Raw genomic sequence first — 23,433 nt, forward strand, 5'->3', positions numbered from 1 at the left:
TAGGTAGAATTACTTGATTGAGGACTTTGAGTAATCGTAGCTCTCCTGGTTTAGGAGCTGCTGTAAGAACTATGTAAGAATCCAATTTTACTTATTTATTTTTTACCTGCTAGGACTGCACTCAAGGAATCAAAATTTAGATCTTTTCAGATCTAAAATTTAGATTTTTTAGCTATTGTAAATAGAATTGACTTATTTGGTTCTCTGGCTGATTGTTATTGGTGCATAGAAATGCTAAAATGATTTTAATATGTTGATTTTATACCCTGTAACTTTACTGAATTTATCAGTTCTGGAAGTTTTTTGTTGGAGTATTTAGGGGTTTCTATATATAAGATCATGTCATCTGTGAACAGGATAATTCTGTGAACAAGGTGAATTTGACTTCTTCCTTTCCAATTTGGATGCCCTTTATTTCTTTCTCTTTCTGAATTGCTCTAGCCAGGACTTCCTGTATTACAGTGAGTAACAGTGATGAAAGTGGGCATCCTTGTCTTGTTCCAGTCTTTAGAGGAAAGGCCTTCAATTTTTCCCCCTTTGCTATGATATCAGCCATGGGTTTTTCATAGGTTGCCTTTATTTGAGATATGTGTATGAGTCTGTTCTCACACTGCTATAAAGAACTTCCCTGAGACTGGATAACTTAGAAAGGAAAGAGGTTTAATTGATTCACAGTTGGGCATGGCTGGAAAGGTATCAGAAAATTACAGTCATGGTGGAAGGGGAAGCAGGCACCTTCTCAAGGCCGCAGGAGAGAGTGTAAGCATGTGAAGGAGGAACTGTCAACCACGCACAAAACCATCAGATCTTGTCAGAACTCATTCACTATCATAAGAACAGCATGGAAGAAACCAACCCCATGATCCAGCCACCTCCCTCCCTCAACATGTGGGGATTACAATTCAAGATGAGATTTGGGTGGGACACAGAGCCAAACCATATCAATATGTTCCTTTTGTATTCATTTTGATAAGGGTTTTTATCACAAAGGGATGGTTATCAAATTCTTTTCTGTCATCTACTGAAACAATCATGCTTTTTTCCCTTGATTCTGTTAATGTGGTATATTGTGTTTATTTATTTGCATATGTTGAACAATATTTGCATCCTTGTGATGAATCCCACTTGATCACGGTGAATGACCTTTTTTTATTGTGCTGTTGCATTTGATTTGCTAGTATTTTGTTGAGGATTTTTACCTCTATTTTCATTAGTGATATTAGCCTGAAGTTGGTGCTTTTTTGTTGTTGTTGATGTTGTTGTTGTTATTATTATGCCCCTGTCTGCATTTGGTATCAGGGTAACAGAAGCAAAAACTTTTGAAGTGGATTTTTAGGTTTATGCATAAGAAGGGCCACTTCTACTCTCTCAATCCACAAAACACAGCACCATATACTGTTGCTACTTGGGAGCATTTACCACATCTCTAGGACGTTGAAAAAGGTTACCTTTCAGATGGTGCCATAACTAGGCCCACTATGATTTGGACTGAGTCCATAATGCTACTTATTACCTGACTTTCAGCAACCTGCAGTGTCTGATTCTTGGCTACATCAGCCCTGTAGCTATAAGGGATGGGAGAGTCTTCTAGGGTAGTCACAGAAGGTCCTAGGCACTAAATTGTGTCCCAAAATTCTTTTTTTTTTTCTCTGTCACCCAGGCTGGAGTGCAGTGGCACGACCTTGGTTCACTGCAACCTCTACCTCCTGGGTTCAAACAATTCTCCTGCCTCAGCCTCCCAAGTAGTTGGGACTATAGGCGCATACCACCACGCCCAGCTAACTTTTGTATTTTTTGGTAGAGACAGGGGTGTGTTGGCCAGGTTGATCTCAAACTCCTGTCCTCAAGTGATCTGTCTGCCTCAGCCTCCCAAAGTGCTGGGATTATAGGCATGAGCCACCACACCTGGCCCATGCCAAAATTCTTATGTTGAAGCCCTAATATCCAATGTGATGGTGTTTGGAGATAGGGCCTTTAGAAGGTAATTAGGTTTAGATGAGGTCATGAAGGTGGGGTCCTCATGATGGGACTGGTGCCCTCATATGAAGATACAGCAGAGAGCTTGCTTCCTCTTTGTCTCTTCCCTCCATGTGAGGACACAGTGAGAAAGTGGCCATCTGCAAGCCAGGAACAGAACCTCAATGGGGAAATAAATTAGCTCGTGTCTTAATCTTAAGACTTCCCAGCTTCCAGAACTGTGAGAAAAAAGCTACCTTGTCTATGATATTTTGTTATGGCAGCCCAAGCTGACTGATGTACCTTCCTAAGTCCCTACTCTGACTTGTAAACCACAAATACTTTGGAGCTCCAAGGGCTATCATCAGTTTAGATTCAAAGTCTAGTAATCTACCTCAGAATATGGTTCTCTCTTTTCCCCACTGCACACTCTCCCTATAAGTACCTGCCATTCTCTTTCTTTGAAGGGGTAAAAGGAAAGTTTACTGCACTCACTTGTGGCATGATTGTATACATTTTCCCCTTCATCCAGGGGGCTCTGGTTCTATAACTGGTCTGGTATCCAGGTAAGTGAATTGGATGAGGCCATGATTATCCGTTGTGATGACAAGTAAAGTCTCTGTTCACCAGACCAGAGTTTGCCTATAATGATCAGGTAAAACTTTAGTATGCTGCCCATTTCTATCAGTTCTAGAGATCTCATGCTTAATTAGCCAATACAACAATCCCTAGCAGGTCAAACTTTTTTGACTACTATTGTGACCTTGTTGACCAATACAATAACCAAGCCCACTTTGACTGTAGTTGTTCAGTGGTACCAAGGACCCCATTTTAAGGACATTATCTCCCTGTCAACACTGCTGACTCCTCAGGCTTCTAAACTTTTTCTAGATTATACTAGGAAAGTTCTGGCATTTCAACATAATTTAATGTAGAATCCTTTGTTGAGCCTAACATATCGAATCCATAATCTCTCACAGGAAAAGTCCTATAAATAAAGTCATTATCAGTCCAACTGAATTCCTCCCTCCATGGTCTAGAACCCTTAGTTCCTAATCTCACACATGAATTAATATGAACATATGAAAAAAAGTTCATCACCACTGGTCATTAGAGAAATGCAAATCAAAACCACAACAAAATACCATCTCATGCCAGTTAGAATGGCGATCATTAAAAAGTCAGGAAACAATAGATGCTGGAGAGGATGTGGAGAAATAGGAATGCTTTTACACCGTTAGTGGGAGTGTAAATTAGTTCAACCATTGTGGAAGACAGTGTGGTGATTTCTCAAGGATCTAAAACTAGAAATACCATTTGACCTAACTATCCCATTACTGGGTATATACCCAAAGGATTATAAATCATTCTACTATAAAGACACATGCAACCTTCACCTCCTGGGTTCAAGCGATTCTCCTGCCTCAGCCTCCCGAGTAGCTGGGACTATAGGCATGCACCACTGCACAGAGACACAAAAAGCAACAGCAAAAAAACAAACATTGACAAGTGGGATCTAATGAAGCTTAAGAGCTTCTGTACAGCAAAAGAAACTATCAGAGTAAACAGACAACTTACAGAATGAGAGAAAATATTTGCAAACTATGCATCAAAGGTCTATCCAGCATCTCTAAGGAACATACAACTTCCCCAAGTTTTATTAAATGTAAATTAATGGAATCTTATAAATCTTCCGGTGCTTTACTTGTATCTTTCCAAGTTGGATTTTCTACTTATCTCTTTGGGACATGATGACATTTGACCACTTTTAGGCCTAAAGATAAAGATGAACGAAGTAGAAATGGGACATGACTATATTTGCCACCTCCTACCTGGCATGAAATAGAGTCTCCAAGCAAGATAGGACTTGCTTTACTGGATGAGGAGGGAGAATTGTTTCTGTAGGAAGGCGTGCTCAGTGGAATTTGTAGTTTCTAGGTATGTGAATGTATGTGAGTCTACCCAAATGAACCCTACAAATTCTCACAATTTCACCTTTTCCTACCAATGCTTAATCTTCACTTAAAAGATCTGATGTGGCTATGAATTCAACTCACATTAGAATTCTGCAACCTGCAGTATCTGGTTTTTGGCTACATTAGCACTGTGACTATAAGGGATGGGAGAGTGTTCTAGGGCAGTCACAGAAGGTGCCTGATGCTTTGATTGTGACCTGAGATAAAAATAGAAAACTATGAGATTGTCATTTTCTTTCCTTAAGCAATTCAGTATAGCTTAAGTGTGGATATATCATAGGTTATACAAACTATGCCCTTAATAAAGATTTTTAGCCTCTTCAATAAATTCTTAACTGAGGCCAGATTTAAGTGACACCTAAGTCTATAATGGTACTACCACTCTGTCTGTCCAGTATGACAAGCAATTCTGTAGACCCTGGGTATGCTAGGGTAGTTAGAGTTCATCCACGGTGCCTAGTTCCTACTGCATTTGGCCCATCATAGCATATTAAGAGCTGAGGACTGTGATGGCTAATTTTAGGCGTCAACTTGACTGGATTAAGGAATGCCTGAGAGAAATGTTAAAGCGTTATTTCTAGGTGTGTGTGTGTGAGGGTGCTTCCAGAGGAGACTGGTATGTGAGTTGTTGGACTGAGGGGGAAGATCCACCCTTCGTGTATGTGGGCACCATCCAACTGGCTGGGGGTCTGGATAGAACAAAAAAGGAAGAGAAAAGACAAATTTACTCTCCTTCTTCCGGGAGGTGGAATACTCTTCTCCTGCCCTTGGACATCAGAACTCCTGGCTCTCCAGCCTTTGGACTCCAGGACCTGCACTTGCATTCCCCCAGGTTTTCAAGCCTTTGGCTTGGACTGAGAATTACACCATCAGCTTCTCTAGTTCTGAGGTTTTCAAACGTGGACTAAGTCATGCTGCTAGCATCCCAGGGTCTCAAGCTTGCAGGCAGCCTGCTGTGAAACTTCTCAGACTCCATAACTGCATGAGTCAATCTTCCTAATAAATCCCCTTTCATATCTTTATAGATATATATCTGTCTCTATGTTCTATTGGTTTCTGTCTCTCTGGAGAACCCTGAATAATTCAGAGGCCAAACCAATTTGCTGGAGTGCTGAGGGCTGGGGAGATGCCTAAGCCTCAGGAGCTCAGAGGACAAGAAGAGACATGGTCTCATTGGTCAACATGTCTACGCATCTTCCAGCCTTGCAGGGAATCCCCTCAAGGAGGGGCCAGCTCATTAAACAACACAGACTGGCAGAATTTAATATGACATCTCCACAGATGTAGTCTTCCTTTAAATTAAAGGCACCAATAAATGTTTGTATTCAAAAAGTTCACTGCATTTCAAAGTGAAGCAGTTTGGTCATTATATTCAATTTAAACATCTTCAAATTAAGATTTCTAGGTGATGTGTATTTTTTCACATTTTGTATTTTTCACAACTTACTGAGCTCATTTGCTTTCACTTTCTCAACTGTTTAAAAGTGCAACATGTATTAATAAAAATCACAAATTTGCCAGTGTCCTACATCAGGCTCCTTTAAATCTGCTACAATCATTCTTTTGGGCTAAAAATTCTTCTCTGCTCATGTACTTCTAACCTACGATCACTCTGAAGACCAACATACAATTTAAAAGCCTTGAGGTTCTAAATTAGAATATGCAGTTTATTGTGTGGCTCCTGCTCAGTGCAAATTTTTCCACAATTTTGCCCAGAAAACAGATGCCCATTAGTAGCCTCATCAAGAAGCCCTGTCATTACTATGACTCTCGGTGTTGGAACAACATGCATCCAAAGTTTCCTCTGACTTCTAGAAGGAGAGTTTAAAGTAGCTGCCTCTGAAACTGTTTTAAAATTGTGGCTTGTGTAAGCATTCGGTGAACAAAGCACTCTTTCTCCAAAAAGGTAGGTGCCAGCCGTTTGCTGTCCTCAGGCTGTTCCCTGAGCATCGCCAGGAACATGAAAATGCTCTCATCCACGGCTCAGGAAGTCATTTAAAGCAAACCTCTCCTCTGAGAAACAGGGCAGATACAACCAACTAATCACTGTGGCAGGAGACTTAGGGTCCAAGTGATTTATAAGTAAGGAAGGCAGAATCCCTACCAGTTATTGTTATGAAGAGAAAATTCAGTAAAAGCAGAGATATTCTGGGTTCTGACCCACCTCTATCCTCTGCTAATTTTAACTACAAGGCAGTCACTCTCTTTAAGCCCCAGCTTTTTCACCAGTAAAATGATGGGTCAAATCTTGCCCCCTGCCTTATGAGTTCGGTAAGAGGATAAATCCATGTTGGTAGAGCAATTTGAGGTAAGCTCAAAATATAATCAGATTATCTAGAAGCCTACATAATGCTTAGTTATAAGCTACATTCATAAATCTCTCAAAATCTCCAAGGAAGGGACATAGTTTGCACATTTAGCATCCACCCAGTGAATAAAAGGGGCAGCAGGGACGCTGGTCTCTAAGATGGAAGGGGCTCCATTTAGAACTCATCACTAAAGCATTTCACTCAACTTCTGATTTCATACCCTTATCAATGAACTGAGGACCACAACCCCCACCTTGACTGCTTTCCAGGGTTATTTTAAGGACCCAAATCAGAACAGAAAAAGGGAGGTGAAAGCACATGATTAACAAAGCTAAGAGCAATATACACTTCGAAAGCCTTAGATACAAAGAAAACATCATTATAATCTAGTTTATAATCTATAAACTAGAACTTCGGTCTTGGAGTTAAAATATTAATAGTTGGGGCTACTTCAGCTCCAAGATGGAGGGTCTAGCAGGAGGGGCAGAGTGAAAGCCGACTGGAGCCGTGTACCTGATGGTGGTGCCTTGCAGACGGTCTATCTTCTTGTTGAGCTCCGCAATGACGCTGTGGAGCTCTGTGATGCGCTCCTCATAGCGAAGCGTCGTTCGCTCCTGGACATCCTCATGCTCTCTCATGAGGTGGGACTGCTCGCACTGGGAATAAGGGAAAAGGACAGAATGCTGATGAATTCAGGCACCTATAGGTGGGTGATTCCAAGCTTTGTGGTCTCAAACCATTACAACTGCCAACACTGAGTAAGCCCCAAATAAAATGTAGGTCAGCTCATTGGCTGGCAATCCCAGGAAACATATCAATGGCTAAATTTTATAATTCCCCTGGTGGATACCGGAGTCTTTGCCTTTCTAGCACTCCATCTCTCTTTGAGAAACAGTCCCTTTGCCATTGCACACTGTCCAAGTGGGGCTATCCAAGTCCCCCGCTTTCCCATAGTCAAGAAACAGGCAAGTGGTCCAAGCTAGATCCATCAGATACCTTCTGCAGGGAATTTCAATCTTAAGCAAATGGATGTAAGGTTGCATGGAGTTGATTCAGAGAGCCTTGAAGAGCATCACTCTTAGTTCCTGCTACCTACAGCTCCCTTCCCAAGTTCTCTTATGGCTGTTTAGTTTCCTTTTTTTTTTTTTTTTTTTACTGATTCACTCCTCCTTTGCTGAAGTTTATCAGGGTTTGTTTCAGCTATTTTTCAACCAAACAATCCTAAATGGTATAGTACCACTTCTTATCTGGATAGATTATCAGCAAATTTAATGCTTTCCAATATCATCATCTCCCACACTACAAGCTCCTGGAAGGCAGGGACTAGGTTTTTTCATTATTTAGCCTAGCACCGACAAATGGCCTGGTTTACCGTGGGTGAAGAAGGAGTGTTATGGAATGAATGGATGATGATATATCACCATCATGAAAACTGCTTAGCAGAAATAGTGATAAAAGAGGCAGCGGGGGCCGGGCGCGGTGGCTCAAGCCTGTAATCCCAGCACTTTGGGAGGCCGAGATGGGCGGATCACGAAGTCAGGAGATCGAGACCATCCTGGCGAACACGGTGAAACCCCGTCTCTGCTAAAAAATACAAAAAAGTAGCCGGGCGAGGTGGTGGGCGCCTGTAGTCCCAGCTACTCAGGAGGCTGAGGCAGGAGAATGGTGTAAACCCAGAAGGTGGAGCTTGCAGTGAGCTGAGATCTGGCCACTGCACTTCAGCCTGGGCGACAGAGTGAGACTCCATCTCAAAAAAAAAAAAAAAAAAAAAAAAAAAAAAAAAAAAAAAAGAAGCAGAGGAGCTTCCCTTGCTCAGCGTTTGATGGACTAAGAGGCAGCAGAGTTACAAAAACATTTCTGCAGCCAGAGTTTAAATCCTGAGGAGCCTGTTCACCTCTGACTTTTCTCCACCGTTCTCAATACCTTCCAGTCACTGTGCATTTAATCTCATTTACATAATAATAAAATACTCCTCAGTGATGGAACAAGTAGTCCAGCTTGCGTCCTTGTCTACCACATTCAGCTTTGATTAACTTCCTGTCACCAGAGGAACTTTACTTTCATCTTCAACAAGGTTTTCTCAGTGCCAAGAGCCATATGTGTTTCCAGCATTGCAGGTTTGCATCTCCAGGCCTGGTGGCAGGCAGGGAAAGAGGAGGATTTCTCACCCGCTAACTCCCCTGTCCCTCCCTAAATCGGCTAAGCTTCCAATGGCATAACCCAGGACAGGGACAAAAGGCTTTCAACGATAAACTGAACATTATACTAAGCCTAACTCAATACTGAAACAGAAGTGTTCAATGAAGAAGTCTGACAAATACTTTGGTATCAATCATGGTAGGGCCCGCACCTCAACAACAGCTGGATCAGTATTTATGTAACTTCCTGGGGGTTACCTTAGAGCTCCAGAAACAAGATTGGAGGCAAGAAGGTTGTTGAATGCTTTATCACAGCCGTAGAGGGATAGTTACTTTCAGGAAAATACTCCCGTGAACTACTACTCTTAGTGACAACCTGAAACATCAAATAACCTCCACTCAAGGTCAAGCACACAAAAAATAAGTGGGAACAGAGGCAAGGATCAAGGTCGAGTGAGAGGCACATCTAGTGGAAGCTTTCCTAAACAAAGATGCCGTAACCAGCCACAGACACTCTTTCCATGAAGTTAGGCCTTTCTCATCCATGATCCTACGTACTTCAGGAACAGGAGAAGTCTACAAAATGACAGGATCTCAAAGGCAATTTCTATCAATAAATGAAAGAGCTTATATTTCTCTGAACATACCAAGAAGAGAACACTGTTCCTCTCAGACCTGCAGCACATCTATAAGCTCTTGCTATTAGCCTCTGTTCCCAACCTCAGAGTGTGTGTGTGTGTGTGTGTGTGTGTGTTCATATTGTATGAACATGTACAGATGTAGTGGACACTCTCATGCAGGTCACCAGTTCCAGATCTTAGTGTGACTGTAGGATAAAATTCTGTCTCTGACCTGGATCTCATCAATGCAGTGACTCCTATGTTCCCATGTTGCTTGTTCCTCCTCTTTGGTTTTCCATATTCAGTTCTCTAGGGCTACAAATTACTGTGAAACATTTCCACTTACACACTCAATGAGCTCTCACTTTCCCTTATTTCCCCACTCATATTTCCTTGTTTGAAGTCCTTACAGGTCAACAGGCCACTACCACCACCTGGGCTGACAAGAAACTACAAAGTCCAACGAACAATGAAGATGTTCAAGGGTCTATATAGAGAAAGGCACACCAGCAATTGATAACCACCAAACGACCACCCTTTGGCATCCCTACTGACTGATGTGAACTGCCTAAAAGATGTGATCCTGGCCAATCAGCAGCCCTTGCTGCTGCTCTGCCTATGGAGCAGCCATTCCAGCCATTCTTTTGTTTCTCTAATAAACCTGCTTTCACTTAAAAAAAAAAAAAGAAAAGAAAAGAAAAGAAAAAAAAAGACCCTGTGAGGCTGCCCAGGATACCAGATGGAGAGGGAGAGCGTGCTGTCTGGTATTGCACCATCTTTCCCCTGCCTCTAACTGGGAAGCCTGCCTGGAGGATACCTGCAAGAACAAGAGGCAACATGAAGCCTGGTGATTCAGTCAGATGGAATAGGGCTTGTAGCTAGATAAAGAAAAAAAAGATTTGATGTATATTTGGAGCTCAAGCACTCATTTAGAAGAAGTAACAAGAATATATTGGAGGAAAAAAAAAACTCTTTTAGCTAAGGGCAAAGGTATTTAGTTTACATTCCTATATTTTTCCGTAAGTTTTTAAGAAATAGCATATGATGTAATACTATAATGTAATGCTTCCTCTACACATATCAGACATTTCTTAAATGAGACTGTGCTGGGTGCTACAGGGGAAGTGATTACAATACATGTTGAAGGTAACTGTGGTCACAGCTTACAGTGGACTGAAAGAACGCCAGACTTCTCTTCTGGAGAACAAGAAACAGGGATAGAAGTGGAAGGGTGGGGAGAAGAAGAGATACTAGGATGGCATCCTGGGGATTCTTTCCCCAGTGAAAAGAGAATACCAGAAAATAATTATCAAAACAGACTCCTAGCCGGTGGCTGTATCAATGACCGAGAAGCCACTGCTCAAGGTTCGTCTCTACACATCAACATCCTCTTATTAAACATGCTTCACTCATTTGTGCACACTCACTGTACCCAGCCAAAGAAGCTGAACCACTGATCTCAAAGCTCAGTGAAAATCCGCTGAGCATTTCCAAGCTGTAGTGCAGGGAAAAGCGGAGCAAATCCCACAGGGCAACAGCACAGGAGGAAACAAGCCATCACCTGCAAAAGCCAAAAGAACCAACACAACACCCTTGTTCATTTTTTCTTTTCTTTTTTTTTTTGAGATGAAGTCTCGCGCTCTTGCCCAGGCTGGAGTGCAGTGGCGTGATCTCTGCTCACTGCAAGCTCCGCCTCCCGGGTTCATGCCATTCTCCCGCCTCAGCCTCCCGAGTAGCTGGGACTATAGGCGCCTGACACCATGCCCGGCTAATTTTTTTATATATATATATTTTTTTTAGTAGAGACAGGGTTTCACCATGTTAGCCAGGATGGTCTCGATCTCCTGACCTTGTGATCCGCCTGCCTCAGCCTCCCAACGTGCTGGGATTACAGACGTGAGCCACTGCGCCCGGCCAACACCCTTGCCCAAGAGCACCCATCTAGCTGCTCATGAGTCAACCCTGGGAATGTGGCACTTTAGTGCAGCAAAAGTGGAAGATGAGCAGGTGGCAGGCAGGGCAGACAAAGCCATTCTGTGTACCATCACTGGCCTTCCTGTCCTGGCGACCTCCCACATAGGCAGGAGCAGCCTGTTAAAGTGAGGTCCACTCCTGTCCCCACACTCTAGTTCGTTACTGACCTGTTGCCTCTCATCACCTTGAGTTTTCATGACCTGGGAGAACACTTTTTGTTTTTTTGAGATGGAGTCTTGCTCTGTCGCCCAGGCTGGAGTGCAATGGAGTCATCTCAGCTCACTGCAACCTCCGCCTCCCAGGTTCAAGTGATTCTCATGCCTCAGCCTCCTGAGTAGCTGGGATTACAGGGGTATGCCACCAGGCCCAGCTAAATTTTGTATTTTTAGTAGAGATGGGATTTCACTATGTTGGCCGGGCCAGTCTTGAACTCCTGACCTCAAATGATTTGTCTGCCTCAGCCTCCCAAAGTGCTGGATTACAGGCATGAGGCACTGCGCCCGGCCCTGGGAGAGCACTTTTTAACCCTGGATGGTGTATGATTTCAGGTGTTCTGTTTAATAAGGAAATAGGTTAGGACAAGCTCAACACTGCACCTCTACGTAAGAGTCACCTAGGAGTACGTGTTCCCGCATGGCCTCATTCAGGAAGGTAACACAATGACAACAACCAAACAGAAAAGAGGTTCTCTTCTATAATTACTACTTAACATTTGCATAAGTTTTCCAATTTTTAAGTTAAAAAATTAAGTACAATATAGACTTTCAGAAAATTGATAGAAGACCCACCCATTTTTTAAATAATTTCCCTAGCACATTTTTTTTCTGAATCGTTTTCATTTCTCCCCATTATTTTCTTAGGTACATGATGCTCCATCTACCAGGACCACTACATGGTATAACAAGTACCCCTGTGGCACCAAGCCTCTGGTTTGCCATCCATGCACATGGTAGGATTATGCTTCTCCTGCTTGAAGCTAAATATGGCCATGCCACTTATTTTGGCCAGTAAGATATGAATGAATATACCATTTTGCCTAGAAGCCTTTAAGAGCTCCTGTCGGGCTTGCCACATTCCCTTTCCCGGACCATGGCCACTAACGACATTCCAGATGGTAGAGGCCCTCAGCTTGGAAGCCTGGGTAGGGACAATACAGCACAGAGTTCCCTGCCAGGTCCAGTGAGCTCCCTATAGAAAACAAGAAATCAATCTTTGATATCTTAGGCCACTGAACATTCGAAACTATTTGTTTTCACTGCATAGCTTGACACCATCATTTTGTAGATGAGAAAACAGACTTAATGTGAAGCAACTGATTTATTTCCTGTAACCCAGGTAACAAATATCTCTCCGATTCCTGTTTTTGCCATCAAGGCATTGAAGCTGTTTGCAGCCGCAATCCTCTCTCCTCTATGTCTTCCTCCTCCAGCTCCCTGACCTGTGGGCTTACATCCTCTTCACCATTTACCTAAGGATCTTAGGTGGTACCTTGGTCTCAGACCCTGAAACGCCTCTGTGAACTCCAGGAAGCATGAATGTTAGGTCTTATAATACCAAAGAGAGTTAGGAAAGCCCAAAGAGCTCTCTCTTCTACCCCCAGAGAGGATAAAAACAGAAAAGGAGACACAAGGGGGTGTAAAACAGGGAATTCAAAGTCTCTCCAGCTTCCAACAAGCCAACTTTAGCTTCCAAAGTCAATTATTCAGTGATAATTTACTTAGCAGCCTCTGGGACCAAAGGCAGTTTCTTCTACTACAACTTGTAAGTTAGAGACTATTTTCTTCTCTCTATTGGACAGAGACACCTCACATAATTTCAGCTGAACAAAATAAAAATTGGTCTCAAATAACATGCTACTGCTTTTTTTTTTTTTTTTTTTTTCTATCATTACAGGTAATTGCATCCAGGGTTCTTCCTCCTCCCAGCCCATATTCAGTTTTTGACGGAAGGTACAGTGCCACAAAGCCAGAAAGCCTGTGGTTGCAGCGTCTTGCCTGCCATTAATTTCTGGAGGCCATTATCATTAGGAGTCTAGATTTGTCTCACAACTACAGACTTGCAGTTTGAAAGGAAAAGAAAAAAATGATTGACACTGGATATGATGAAATTTTGTTTTTCCCAAATTTCATCTGGCACTTAATATATACCCGGAGTTTCTTCTTGAGATCTTAGCTTTCCTATCATGATGATGAAGCAAATTAAACATTCACATAAATACTTGTGTCTAGCCACATAAATTGGTGAAATTGCCAATATGCAAAAATGTGTAATAAAAACAAGCAACATCGTCATTTAAACCACTGAGAATAAAATCCTTTAGGCTCATCCCTGCTATGGCGCAATCCAGGGATAAAGCCCTGAGTCAGCCTTGAGACAGTCTGGCCTGAGAACTTGAGCCCCTGTTGGAAAAACCCTGTGCAATGTGGTGATGCTAAGCAGCTTTATGGTTTTGTTAATGTTCTTCACCGGGTTTTATCTTACTCCACTGAGGCCACTGATCTTTAATCATCGCATTAGTGTCAGCTGTCAAACCTAAGAGCATTATGAACTAGGTTCTGGGAAAATGCAATGCCATCATTAATTTGTTAACCCTCTCAACCATCCTGTGAAGGAGGTTACTACCACTCCCTTTTAAAATATGCTAACAAGCAATGTTACCCTCTCAAGGTCACACAGGATTTGTCACAACTAACACTATTCGGGGTATTTCCACCCTCACTCTAAGTTCTTGCCCAGGTTCCCTCGCTAAGGGGAAAGTGGGCCAGCTAAACAAAGAGGCACCAACACAAATGGAAATGCCATTAAGGAGCAAAGCAGCTGGAGTAGTTTACCAAAGAGAAGCATAAACAAATAGGAAAGGAATGGAATCAGGCGATCCTAACAAAAATACATGCCGACTACATCTCATAAAAGTTATCTCAGAAAACAAGAGAAAAAGAGAAAACTCTCTCCATTTCACTTAAGGAAAACTGTGTGTGTTCTCTTCCTGAATGCCAAGAGGTAGAAAATTCAGGAGACTTGCTTTCCAAAGATAAAGAGCTTAGAAAGTGTTCCACATTACGCTCACCGATTTTAAAGGGGTTCATAAGCTTGTTTGACATATCTGCTTCTGAAGTACTTAAAAATGCAGTAATTTAAAATAATTGTTGGTACTAAATAAACAGCAAATATGCTGAAAGCGTCAAATCAGCACTATATATGATCTTAGCCAGTTTCCCACAGGCTCAGTCGCCACTGGGCTATGGAATGTTGGTGCATGGCTGTGCCCCTATTCAATTTGGGAGGATAGGGGTGTGCTGTATTCAGCCGGTAAGTTTATGGCAATTTATTATACAGCAATAGAAAATACAGAAGCACTTCATCTTCCCCATCACATTGATATTGGGTTCTTCCCTTCATATCACTATTCTCAAAACTCTACCTGCAGGTTGATGTCATGAGCATATATAAGACACCTTCTTTTATTCAACCAGTTCCGGTGTCACCTTTAATAATGACTCAACAGATGTTGCAGCTCTCTTGGTAATGTCTGTTGAACACGGCACTATAATATTTAGAGAGCTGGTAAAACTTACTAGAGCCACACAGCATAAATTTACACATGAATTTGCTCTTTCACAATCCGGTAAAGCCTCAAACATGAATCTTTTACCAAGGCATATAACACAGAAAATGTGGCACAGTCATTTCATTGTTCTTATATTTTTCTTGCGTAAATTTCATGTTTTTAAAGATCTAAGTCTGAGTTTTTTTTCCACGTTCTCTTCCCTAGGTTCCAGTATATGAACTGGGAAGAAATCTCCAGTGAGAGGAGCAGAGAGTAATTTTTAAATCTATTTCACTTAAGAACGCAAATAAGAGAGTCAATAAATGGTTCTATGATGTGGCCATTATCATCAAGGGTAAAATCAGTCATCAAAAGCTATTACATGAGGATGGCTTGACCACAAGTAAAAAAAGAGCTGAATCAATCCTTGACTTAGAGAAAAAATTTTCCATTATCCTCTTACCATCCTCTGTAAAAGCTGTCTTTGTAGGCTTAAATTTTAATAAATACCTTTCTGGTCACTTTTAAAAATCCAAGACTGCTGTACATGCCAGCTTCCAATTAAATGCATTCACAATTTTCTTTCTTTAAACAAATTCTCATCAATAAGAATTGGTAATGATGGCTGGCTTTGGGTGGGTGTAAATTAGAAAATAGTCACCACCATTTTGTTGTTTTTAAATATAAAAACAACTATTTTCTCTTACAAAAACACTGTAAAACAAAAAAAGCACTAAAAAAATTTCTGTTCAGAGACCACCACCGAAATATTCTAATGCTTTCTAGTTTTTTCTATCACAATTTTATTACTTTTATAATCAGAGGGAAAATATTCTAAGTAACATTTTCGTCTAAGTAAAAACTGAAAATTTTTGTCATGTATAACATCCTATAGTGAGAAAAGGCACAGGTGGCCTTGCTGAGCTACTCATTTATCTTTGGGTAATCAAGTTAATCTCCTTCAGATGCTCGTCAAATGTGACGGTGGATGATCTTAAATACAGAGAATCTTTTCCCTCTACTCAAGGTCTTTGATTATGAGACATGAAAGTTTCCAAAAATTTTCCATAGGTCATTCTAGAAAGACGGCTATAGCAGCCTGGTATTAAAATTTCTCTGCATTCCCACATAAAAATTAAAAAAGCACGTACACAGTATAAAGCCCAAAGCTTGGAGACAAGGTAGGCTATTGAAAAACAAAATACAAGCAGGTAAGAATAAACCAACATCATCCACAAGATCTGAGTGGCATAAGCATGGGGAAAATCAGAGGGAAACAAGGTTGATGTATCTGAGAACTGGAAAACCCCTAAAAAACCAAAAGGAATTCACAGGAAAGTAAGGATGCCCAATTGGAGAATAGTAGCTAAAACTAGGAGGGGTTTTGCCTGACCAAAGAGTCAGTGCAAGGGGCCCACAGTAAAATTTGAAGAGGCTAACGTAGGCTAGTCCCTGTGAACTTTGGAGACTGCCCTTGTCTTCCAGAAAGAGAAACTGCTGGGAGTGGAAACAAAATTGAACAGGATGGGAATAATAGAGACAAAGGAAAGAAAAGGGCCAGATAAAAGCAGGTAAAAGGAACAGAGTCAGATAGTGACAGAAAGCAGGCTGCCATTTTTGACAAGAAAACAACAGAAGGCTAGGTTCTAAACACTTTAGAAAGCCATTTTAAACCCTGCCTCCTGAAAGTTCAAGGAAATTATTTTTCACATGAAAATGAAAAACAGAAAGATACTGACGTCAAATCCCATACTAAGTTATACAAAATAAATCCCATACAAAGTTATACAAAATAAGGGCAGAACATCCTTATAAACCATAAAAGCATGCCACAACACAGACCAAAAACAAAATCCCCCAAACAAAAACACTCCAGATAATAGCCTACTATTTCAAAATAAACTAAAAGACATGAGACAGAAAAGAACATTAGGAATTAGAAAAATTCAGAAGTGAGAAAAGAGTTAGAAATAAAATGAAAATGCATTTCAGAAATGATGACTACAATAGAAGTCAAAAAAGAAAGGCTAAAAACAACATATAATGCCCCAAGAGAAAAGGAAAAGAAAAAATTAAATTAAAAAAGATTTAAAATATTTAAGATAGTCACAGATAAAGATAGGCAAAGATGATGTAACATACAAATGATAGATGTCCTTGAAAAATCAAAGCAAAGGAATAAAATTAATATTAACAAGGTAATTAAAAGGCCAGGCACGATGGTTCATGCCTGTAATCCCAGCACTTTAGAAGGCCAAGGCAATAGGACCACTTGAGCTCAGCAGTTCAAGACCAGCCTGGACAACATGGCGAAACTCCATCTCTACAGAAAACACAAAAAATTAGTTGGTAGACCCAGCTACTTGGGAGGCTGTGGTGTGAGGACAGATTCAGCATGGAAAGTTGAGGCTGCAGTGAGTCATGATCGTGCCACCACACTCCAGCTTGGGTGACAGAGCAAGACTCTGCCTCAAAAAAAAAAAAAAAAAAGGTAGCCATCTGGAAGGGATCCCTCGGTAGGCACCTTGGATTTCGTAGCTTCTGGAACTGTGAGAAATAAATGTTGTTTAAGCCACAAATCTATGGTATTTGTTACAGCAGCCAGAGTAGACCAAGACGGAGTATTTGCTGATAAAGCTGTAATATGTTTTGTCGGAATTTCTGTACCCATGTTTTATCTTAAAATTAAATATTAAAAAAAATTAACAAAACAAAAACAAAAACAAAAACCTTTCCAGATTCCTTACCTGTGCCTTAGCCAATTTCTTTTCCAGAAGGTCCCGTTCCCTCTCTGTTTGCTGGAGACGTTTATTAAGTTCCACTATATCTCCCTTTAGTGATGCCAGGGCTGCCGAATGGAGCTGTGGTGACAGAAAGGAGATTATTGTAGCAGAGATACATTTCCTTCCCTTCATTCCCGCAACTAGCATAACCAAATAAAAAGCCTATCATCCAAAAAGCAACACTTTTGAGAATGAAGGTAAGTGTTACCTTACCTTCATTACCTTCTTGCGGACAAAAGACATAAATCAGGTGTGCTACCAGCAAGCTGGGTTATATGGTCACCCTAAATATTATGTGTGGGCCATGGGACCTAATTTTGGATGGTATAATCAGGCCAGAGAACAAAACTTCTCTTTCCAATGGCTTTCCCCAAGTTACTCAGTGAGGATGAGCATGACAGCTGAAGTGGAGCTGCCTGACTCTTATCATGAGATGCAAGAAAATGCAGAACCACATTAATTTTCACCTTCAGAAAATACGAAAGCTGAATAGGGCAATTCGGTTTTTTGGAATCCAGTCATCTAAATTGCTGCATGTATGACAGCCAGACAGGGACTGAGCATTATTTAAAAAAAAAAAAAAAAAGCAGCAGAGCTCATTTTTCAGATGGTCTCCTTGTACAGTTGACCCATTTATTTTCTTGTTGGTTCTTCCCTCCTCTTTCCCTCCCCACTTTCCCCGAGAGGCTGTACTGGCCAGATGCTTCTTATGTGCTAGCAAGCCCTCTTTCAGGAGCATCACCAGAACTCTGACAAATGATGCTGTGAAAAGACAAATGAAGGATCAACTGAGGTATCTTTCCCCAGCCATTTCTCTGGTTTAACTGAAGTAGAGGCCGGGCGTGGTGGCTCAAGCCTGTAATCCCAGCACTTTGGGAGGCCGAGACGGGTGGATCACGAGGTCAGGAGATCGAGACCATCCTGGGTAACACGGTGAAATCCCATTTCTACTAAAAAAATACAAAAAACTAGCCGGGTGAGGTGGTGGGTGCCTGTAGTCCCAGCTACTCGGGAGGCTGAGGCAGGAGAATGGCGTAAACCCGGGAGGCGGAGCTTGCAGTGAGCTGAGATCCGGCCACTGCACTCCAGCCTGGGCGACAGAGGGAGACTCCGTCTCAAAAAAAAAAAAAACTGAAGTAGAAAGAATGTTCTTCAACAGATTAATAGGAGGCCCCACGTACATCCAGAATCTCAATCTGTTCAACTTTCAAGTTCTAAAGACTGGACTTCGGCTGCACACACACCTACCACATGTGTGCCTTCTGTGACTTTTCAGGCTGACGGATGGAACTATTTTTAAGACCCGTTCAACACACTGGTCCCAAAGCAACACCCTGAAACCTCCTTTGAAACCTTGAAACTTTCCATTCCAGGTGGAGCTCAGACTATCCCCTCACTGAATTCCATACTACATTTGGGTGAACAACTGGAATCAGAACAAACCATCCCCTGGCTTTATAGGCTTTTTGTAGTCTTTGCCAAGAAGAAGTTCAAGTAAGAAGTGAGCAAATACATTCGATCTTTAAAGACGGACACAGGACAACGGTACATAACTCAACTTTGAAGATTCTCATTTGAGGCTTAGAAAAATGTGCTTTTCTGCAACCTGCCCTCCACACACAGCATGTTGGCTGACAGGCTTTGGGGTGAGGGTTGGGTGCGTGGTGAGTGAGGGAGAAGCAGATACAAGGTAGAGTGTGGGGTTTCAAAGCAGTTGCTTTTGTTAGACTCTAATAGCAGTAAATGCGACTTCACTTAATTGCATTGGAGCAGCAAACCAACAGATCACTAGCTGATTTGAAACCAGGAATGCTTAAAATTAAAAAAAAGAAAATGTCAGGCAATCTGGCAGTATTTGTCTTCTGATGTAGGGCTGGGGCGGCTTGGAAAAGGTCACTGTGGGTTTCAGATACAACGTTTTGTGTGAAGACTTCTCAGTACAAATACCACAGTGTTCCCATTGTATAATCTCTTTGAGATTGGTTTGTTTGGTGGAGAGGGAACAAATTCACTCCCTTTGATGGTTGGTTGCCCCCTCAGCCTCTGAACTGTCAGTCTGAGGATTTTCCTTCAGCATCTGACACTGTGGCATGTTACACTATTATACCAACTCTTGAGAGAGGATTTGCCACCTCACCTCCAGCGAGAAGGATAAAATACGTGAGAGCTGACATGTTCTTTAAGAAATTGAGGAGTGGGGATAAGGATCCCAGCTCTGTGAGCCTAGACTTGCTTCCTTCCTCGTTATATCTCCCCTCCTACTTCTGGGGAAAAGGGCTGCTTGGAGGGGTTAGGGGAAGCCCGGAGGGAAAAGCGGAGAGAATGCTGCATGCTCCCCCACGGACTCGATGAACTGGGCCAGATGGAGACACACAGAGTACTTACTTCCATCACAGACTTGGAAAAGGGGTCCAGGATGGGTCACTGTCATGGGGGAGAGCACCAGGCTTGGAGTGATAATACCTTCCGGCCTACCAGCTCTCCAGATTTCCAGGAAGAGCTGTCAGATGCCCACTGGGGGCAGGTCCCTTCATTTCTCTAGATGGAAGGTGCCTATGTATGAGGTGAGAATAGATTCCTTGAGAATCTCATGAATGCAATGGACCCTTCTACCAGGGCAGAGATGAGTTTGGGATGCACGCATATTTTCCACCCAGTGATGGTGATGACGCACTCTGGAATCTATCTATGGGCCCCTCAATAAGAAACATCTGGACTCGATGTCAGCTCTGTGACCCCACACCAGTTTCAGAGACTGTCTCATGCGTCATCATCACAGATGTCTGAGTGGGGAAAAGAACCTTGGTACGATGTCCCCCACTTCACAACTGCAGGTGAGGATCTGGAATCCAGAGTCTGACTCGCTTACTCAAGGTCTCATGGTCAGCTGAGCACCAGGGCCAAGGCCACAGCACTCTTTTCTGGCTCCGTGGTGTTGTACGTGACAGAAGTCTTCAGTTTTTTACTTGGATGAAAATGTTACTTAACATATCTTCTCTGATTATAAAAGTTCTAAAATTGTGACAGAAAAATAAACCAGAAAGAGCATTCTCACATTTTAGTGATGGGCTTTGGGTGGTTTTAAGCTGTTTTTTGTCTGGGTACTTTTTGTTTAATGAGCATTTTTTCCTAAAAGAAGTTATGTTTGTATTAAAGACAAGATAAAATAAAGTGACTGTTTTCTGGACATGCAGGCTGTAGCGTAAACATTGTACAGGGTTATTTTGCTTCCTTGCTGCAGTCTGTCTGTCCACCAGCTCTTCTGATAGAAGGAAAACCTGTAACAATGAGGTAGAAGAAAACATGTCTCTTACTGTTACTGACAATTCCTCGGCAGAGGCTACAACTAGAGAGAGCGGAAGATGGAGTGGGAGAAGTCACCAACCAGCCACAAGCCACACCGCCTAGAATCGGCTGACAGACCACTCCCTGACCTCCTGGACTGAGTAGGAGAGGAGAGGAGAGGAGTGGACTTCCCACCACAAGTTGGAGTGCTGGACACTCGATCTCTGTGCGTTTGACTTCAGTGGCACTCCCTGTCCCACTGCATCACCAACTCAAGTCATCAAAAGCTGCCATAACCTCCCTTCTTTTGGGGTTTCACCACTCTCTGGCAGAGTTGGTGGCATCCCTGAAATTCAAAACCTAGAGTGTTTGTGAGTGATGCTACACGAGGGAATTTGTGTAGTTGTGTGTCGGCAAGCACGAAAAACTTAGTTTAGAGGTCCTTCTAGGCAGTTAAAACTTTTTTACTGAAATATAATATTTACACATATTTACGGGGTACATGTGATATTTTGATGCATGCATACAATGTGTAATGATCAAATCAGGATATTTAAAATAATCATCACCACAAACATTTTTCATTTCTTTGTGCTAGGAACATTTCAAATTTCTTCTAGCTGTTCTGAAATAGACATTATTGCCAGCTATAGTCACCCTACTGTGCTACCAAACACCCAGAGTTATTTCTTCTAACAGCATGTTTGTACCCATTAACCAACCTCTCTCTTCATCCCTCCCCTACTATCCTCACGTTCTTCCCCACCTCTGGTACCTATCATTCTATTCTCTATCTCTGTGAGATCAACTTTTTTAGCACCCACCTGAGTAAGAACATGTGATATTTGTCTTTCTGTGCCTGGCTTATTTCACTTAATGACCTCCAGTTCTGTCCACATGGCTGCAAATGACAGGATTTCATTCTTTATTATGGCTGAATAATATTCCACTGTGCACATGTACCACACTCTCTATATCCATTCATCTGATGATGCACACTTAGGCCGACTCCGTATCTTGGCTATTGTAAACTGTGCTGCAATAAACATGGGGATACAGGTGTTCCTGTAATAAGCTGATTTTCTTTCCTTTGAACAAATACCCAAGTAGTGGAATTGGATCATATGGTAGTTCTATTTTTAGGGGTTTTTTTAGGAACCTCCACACTGTTTTCCATAATGGTTGTCCTAATTTACATTCCCACCAACAGTGTATAAGAGTGCCTCCGGGTAATTTTTAAAAGGACTGACAGCAGGTTTAAATCTTGGAAAGATAAATGTACTAAAGCAACCAAAATTGTCAAGTATGTATAAACGAGAAATTATATTTATGCCCATTTTTGGGATCCCTTTAATCACATTCTGGTTTCTCAAATGGCCTCTAACTTGAGTGAGAGATTCAGAAATATGAACTATGAAGTATGATGAAAAGAAAATGTTCCATGAACCAAAGAGAAAGAAAATACATGCTGTTTGGAGTCTGTGTTAGTGTCTTCCTCAACATATATTTCTCTTTATCCTCAGGAGTCAGATGCTGATTTTTAGCTGGCCATATTGCTGCTCAGCTAAAACATCCCAGTTCCCATCCTTCAGTGCAGTTGGAGCTAGGTATAGCCATGTGACAAAGTTCTGGCCAGCGCGATGTAAGCAGAAATACTGTGCGAGAGATATGGGAAAATCTTTTTGAGAGGCCACACCCTTTTTCCTTTCGTCCATCCTTGCTGTTTCCTATCTTATGTGATGGATGGAGCTATAGCAGCCATCCTGTGCTACAAAGCTGAGATTCTAGGGAGCAGAAAGGTGCCTGAGTCCCTAGCAACTTTGTGGAGCCACCCTACCAGCTTTGGACTGCCTAACCCCAGACTTCTGTTACAGAGCTGCAAGAAACAAACCTCTGTTGTACGAAGTGCTGTAAGTTGAGAGTTTCTGCCAAATGAAGCTGATCTTATCCTAATTCACAGAATCAGATGAACCTGGGTTCAAATCTGAGCTATACCACTTGTTGGTGGACTGTCCTTGCACAATTTAATCCCTTTTGTTGTAGGGCTGTGTCAAGACAAATGATGGCATCCAGAAAGCTACTCGCATGGTGATTGGAACCAGGTAAGCACTCAACAAACGGGTTTGTTTGAAGTCAACAACCTTCTCAGGCAAACCAAGCCCCATCAGAGGTGCTAGGGACACTCAGACTAGGAAAACAGTCCTGTCCTGGAGAAGCATATCGCCTGGTGGATAGCACAGGACTAAGAAGCCAATAGCTGCATTGCCAGATTCTGCTGAAATCCTAAGGCTTAAGGAGCTGACAGCCAGGGCTCGTAGTTCTCTGTGAAATTTTAACATGAGGCCTAAACGAGGTTGGATAGGACCCTGGCACTTCGTATACAAATCTGGATCTAGTGCATGAAGGATATAGATCCATACATTCCTCACATTTCTGGAGATAAAATGCCCTAATTCCCTAGGCTGTTTTGAGCCCTGCTTCACATTCATTTTACCGTGTGTATCCAAACGAAACTAAACCACCTGGACATTTGGCTGCAAGCTAGCTGTCAAAATGGTTATTTTTGGACAAAACATAACTTGAGTAAAATAATTTCACTGTTCAACTGACTGTAAGGACAAGCCCTCTTAGCCTCTGAGAGGAAAGGTGTCCGGCCCCGCCGGGCCCAGGTGAGAAGTGAGCAGTGCCCTCATGACAGGCTCTCCCAGGGGTTTCTACTCTGCTAAGTGGATAGATGTCTACTCCGTTACATATCTGCTGTGTGACAAAAGGCTTCACACTTCATAAGGTGTCCTTGAACTCTGCAGTCCACTGACTCTGATGAGAGCCCCTCCAGGAGTGTCAC

At 42.1% G+C, this 23,433-nt stretch overlaps 1 protein-coding gene across 6 annotated transcripts in view; it reads right to left on the reverse strand.

The window, feature by feature from the left end:
• The window catches only part of MCC (MCC regulator of WNT signaling pathway), a 475,249-nt gene that overhangs the window by 110,526 nt on the left and 341,290 nt on the right, over positions 1 to 23,433 (reverse strand). For all 6 annotated transcript variants that reach the window (XM_005557529.5, XM_005557531.5, XM_073994065.1 and 3 more), the window contains 2 exons: positions 17,268 to 17,381; positions 6,755 to 6,897 (listed from right to left, as the gene is read on the reverse strand). In XM_005557529.5, the coding sequence (XP_005557586.2) occupies positions 6,755 to 6,897; positions 17,268 to 17,381 (257 nt within the window). The remainder of the gene's footprint in view (positions 1 to 6,754; positions 6,898 to 17,267; positions 17,382 to 23,433) is intronic.

Source organism: Macaca fascicularis, chromosome 6 (genome assembly GCF_037993035.2).
Source record: "Macaca fascicularis isolate 582-1 chromosome 6, T2T-MFA8v1.1".
Lineage (NCBI taxonomy): Eukaryota > Metazoa > Chordata > Mammalia > Primates > Cercopithecidae > Macaca > Macaca fascicularis.